Genomic DNA, 3310 nt, shown 5'->3' on the forward strand with positions numbered 1-3310 from the left:
GCCTCTTCAGGGCGCGCCCACCGACACTGGCACCCCGCCCGGCTGCGGTTCTCGGCCCACAGCACTGACGTGCCAGAGCCTCATCTTGTGTGTTGCGTTTGCCCCGCAAGTCAGGGCCAGGAAGGGCCAGTCGCGGCCGGTGCCCGGGCCACAGCAGGACCTGGGTGTTCCCAGCGGCGCAGCCCAGCTCCCAAGTGACCTGCGGGTCACCTTCTGGGGCAGGGGTGCCCTGCACCCAGACTCACATTCCTTGTGTTCACCGAGCCCCAGGGCAGGGCCTGCTGGGCAGGCCCGGGGCACCCCAGGGTTGCATTAAACCCCCAGCAGAACACCCACAACTTCCAGAAGTACCCCTCCAGGCTGAAGGGGTCCTGGGCGGGACCCCTGCCCCCACGTCTCCCTCCAGGCACAAGCCGCAGGCCAGCTGTGGCCCTCGGCCAGCCCCACAGCCCCATGTGGGGCAGACGGGTCACGCCTCTCCCCCCAGGGCCCGGCGGCTGCGAGGACTTCCCGAAGAGCCCAGCCGGGAGATCAATGACCATTAGCTTTCAAGACATGACCGACTGGGAGCCCCAGTCGTGGCTCTGGGACTCTCCCGGATGGGTGACAGGTGGCTCGGCACCCAGGGGACCCAGCCTGTCTTGTGGGTGGCGCCAAGGCCGTGGCCCAGGCTGCCACGCGGGGTGTCCCGGGCAGAGCGTGCCTCGGCGCCAGGACACAGGACAGTGGGCTGGGGACAGACCAAACAGGGCGGGCACACACGAGCAGGGAGCCAGGGTGCGGGGAGGGGCCGCCCGCCCTGAGGGCCGCAGCCTCCGCCTGTGTTCCCTGCGGGGGTGGGGCTGTGGGGGCGTGGGCTGCCAGGGGAGGCCCGGGCCCCAGGGGCCTGTGGCCAGAGGGCTGCTCGCCTGCACGTGCCCCGAGCCGCGTCCGAGGAGGGGTCATGCACGGAGGGACTGCCGTCGCCCTGGTCATTCCGGCTTCCTTGGAAGGTGACCGAGCGGGGCGCAGGCCTGTGGGGAACGCCCCAGAAGGAATGCCAGGCCCCACTTGGGGCTCCTGCTTCGGCCTCTCAGAAGTGACCCCTAAAGTCGGACCCGACCACCCCGGCTTTGCAGAGCCACTCTCGCCCCCCTCCACCCCCCGCAGCCTGCCCCCTCCCCGGACCCCGCTCGGGAGCCGAGCTCGGAGCGCCTCCCAGGCCTCTTCCGCACAGCTGCCTTCGCCCGTCTATTCTTGTGGACGGGGCTCGGGGGAGTTCACGTCAGTGAACACTGTGACATGAAAACCAAGGAAGACAGTAACCTCATTAAGTCGGGGGGCCGGAGAGCTCCCCAAAGCGCCTTCCAGCAGGAGTTTCTGGACTGTGGGCTGTGTGCAAGCTGCCAGGCAGGCAAGGAGGGTTCCGGGACCTCTCCGGAACGGCGGGAACTTCGGGGGGCTCCAGAGGACCCAGCCAGAGCCCCTGCAAGCGGGGGGCCAGGGCAGCGGCGGCATTCGGGGTTCGGGGCTTGTCTTGACAGCCAGGGCATCACCAGGCCAGACAGCGGGTCTGCTGGGGTGGTCAGCAAGCCAGGCCCCCGCCCGCAGCCGGCCGGGCCCACAGCCACCAACCCTCCTGCTGTCCTGGGGCTGGGGGCGGGGGGGCGGTAGAAAACGTGGACTCCTCCTGGGAGCCCTAGGTCCCCCGCGATGGGAAGACAGGCTTGCAGCCTCCGCCCGAGGGCGGCTTTTGGGGGACCTTTCAGCTCTGGAAAGACAGCGAGGGTCTAATTGCAAATCAGCCACACGCACGCCAGGACCGTCCCCGTTACCAGTCCCGGGACGCCGGTGCCCAAGCAGCACCCCGGGAAGGCGCCGCGCCGGCTCCCCGAGCTGCCGTGCCCACTCACCTGCCTCCCGGCGCCTGCCGTTCCACAGGACACAGCCCGGCGCGCGGGGCTCGCCGGCCGCCCAGAGCCTGGCGCGGCCTCGCTGGGGAGTGTCATGCGAACGTCAGAAGCAATTGGTGAGTGAGCGAGTCCCACAAGGGTCGAGTTTTGAGGCAGCGAGTCCATTAGTCCTATTAGGACGTTTTCATCTCAGCGAGAGAGGCTGAATTATTCACGAGCGCTTTTCCCCTAAAAGCCTGGGAGTGCGGATGGCGCTGCAGCCTGCCGAGGCCCCGCCCGGCCTGGGTCTGGGGTCCCGCGCCCCAGCCGTCTGCACCGCGCCTGTGTCTGTCGAGGGGCCCGCGGAGGGGAGGGGGGGCGAGAGCCGTCTTCCCCGCGGTGGGGGCCCCCCACCGGATGCGCCCGGATCACACATCCAGCCCAGGCCCTGGGCGCAGGAGGCCGGCCCCCACCGCTTCTGGGGGCCCCACGCGCCCCTCCCCCAGCCCGCATCCTGGGGTTTGGGAAATGCTCTGAGGCCGGGCTCCGGGCTGCTGCTGGGCTGAGCCCCCGATCCAGGGTTCCGACGGGGCGGGGTGCAGCCTGGCACTTTGGGGATGCCCAGAGCGTCTCAGGGTGGCGCTGCAGGGGAGGGAGCCAGTGCCCGCAAGATTTGGGGTGGAGGCCGGTTGCTCCCCCCAGGCAAACTGGCAAAGAGGCAGCTGCCCGCCCCAGTGCGGTGGGGGACGCGGGCCCCGAGGGGCCGGTGGGAGGGCCTCGAGGGTGGCCGCGGGTGGGCTCCAAGGCCCCAGCCCAGGGCAGGGCCGGGCCCACCGCCGTGACAGCCTTCAGCCTGCAGGCTCTGAGTGGCCGTCCCTCGCAGGCCCAGCCCCTGCCATGGGTCACAGGCCCCTTCGCGCTCTCGTCCCGCGGCTCGGCCCGTCCCACGGTCTCCTCAGCCTCTGCCCGCCCTGCCCGGCAGGGTGCGCCTGCGCGGCTCAGACTGCTGCCCGCTCCACAGGGCGGCCCCTGCTTCCACCTGGCGCTCCAGGGCCCCGCATCCGGCCCCCAGCTGCCCCTCCAGTCCGGCCTCTGGCCATTCCGTCCTATCCTGACAGCCCAGCCTGGTGGCTGCCCTCCAGGGGGTCCTGGTCGCTGCCATCCGGGCAGACATTCCCCGCGCTCGGCTGTGACCACACCCAGGGCTCTCAGGCTACTGCAGCCCTGCACCCTGCCAGAGACCGCCACGACCGCCAGAGACCGTCACGACCACTAGAGACCGCCACGACCACCAGAGACCGTCATGACCACCACGACCACCAGAGACCGCCACGACCGCCAGAGACCACCACGACCACTAGATACCACCACGACCACCAGAGACCATCATGACCACCACGACCACTAGAGACCGCCACGACCACCAGAGACCGTCACGA

General features: G+C 70.2%; 1 protein-coding gene across 1 annotated transcript in view; it reads right to left on the reverse strand.

Moving 5' to 3' along the window:
- LOC105854575 (collagen alpha-1(II) chain-like) overlaps positions 1–2122 on the reverse strand; it is a 4033-nt gene extending 1911 nt beyond the window's left edge. The window contains exon 1 of the mRNA XM_012734582.1: positions 1893–2122. Within this exon, the coding sequence (XP_012590036.1) occupies positions 1893–2057 (165 nt within the window). The 5' untranslated portion in view covers positions 2058–2122. The remainder of the gene's footprint in view (positions 1–1892) is intronic.
- Between the last annotated feature and the right edge of the window lie 1188 nt (positions 2123–3310).

This window comes from Condylura cristata, unplaced genomic scaffold, assembly GCF_000260355.1.
Source record: "Condylura cristata isolate star-nosed mole 26May11 unplaced genomic scaffold, ConCri1.0 scaffold00060, whole genome shotgun sequence".
In the NCBI taxonomy this organism is placed as follows: Eukaryota; Metazoa; Chordata; class Mammalia; order Eulipotyphla; family Talpidae; genus Condylura; species Condylura cristata.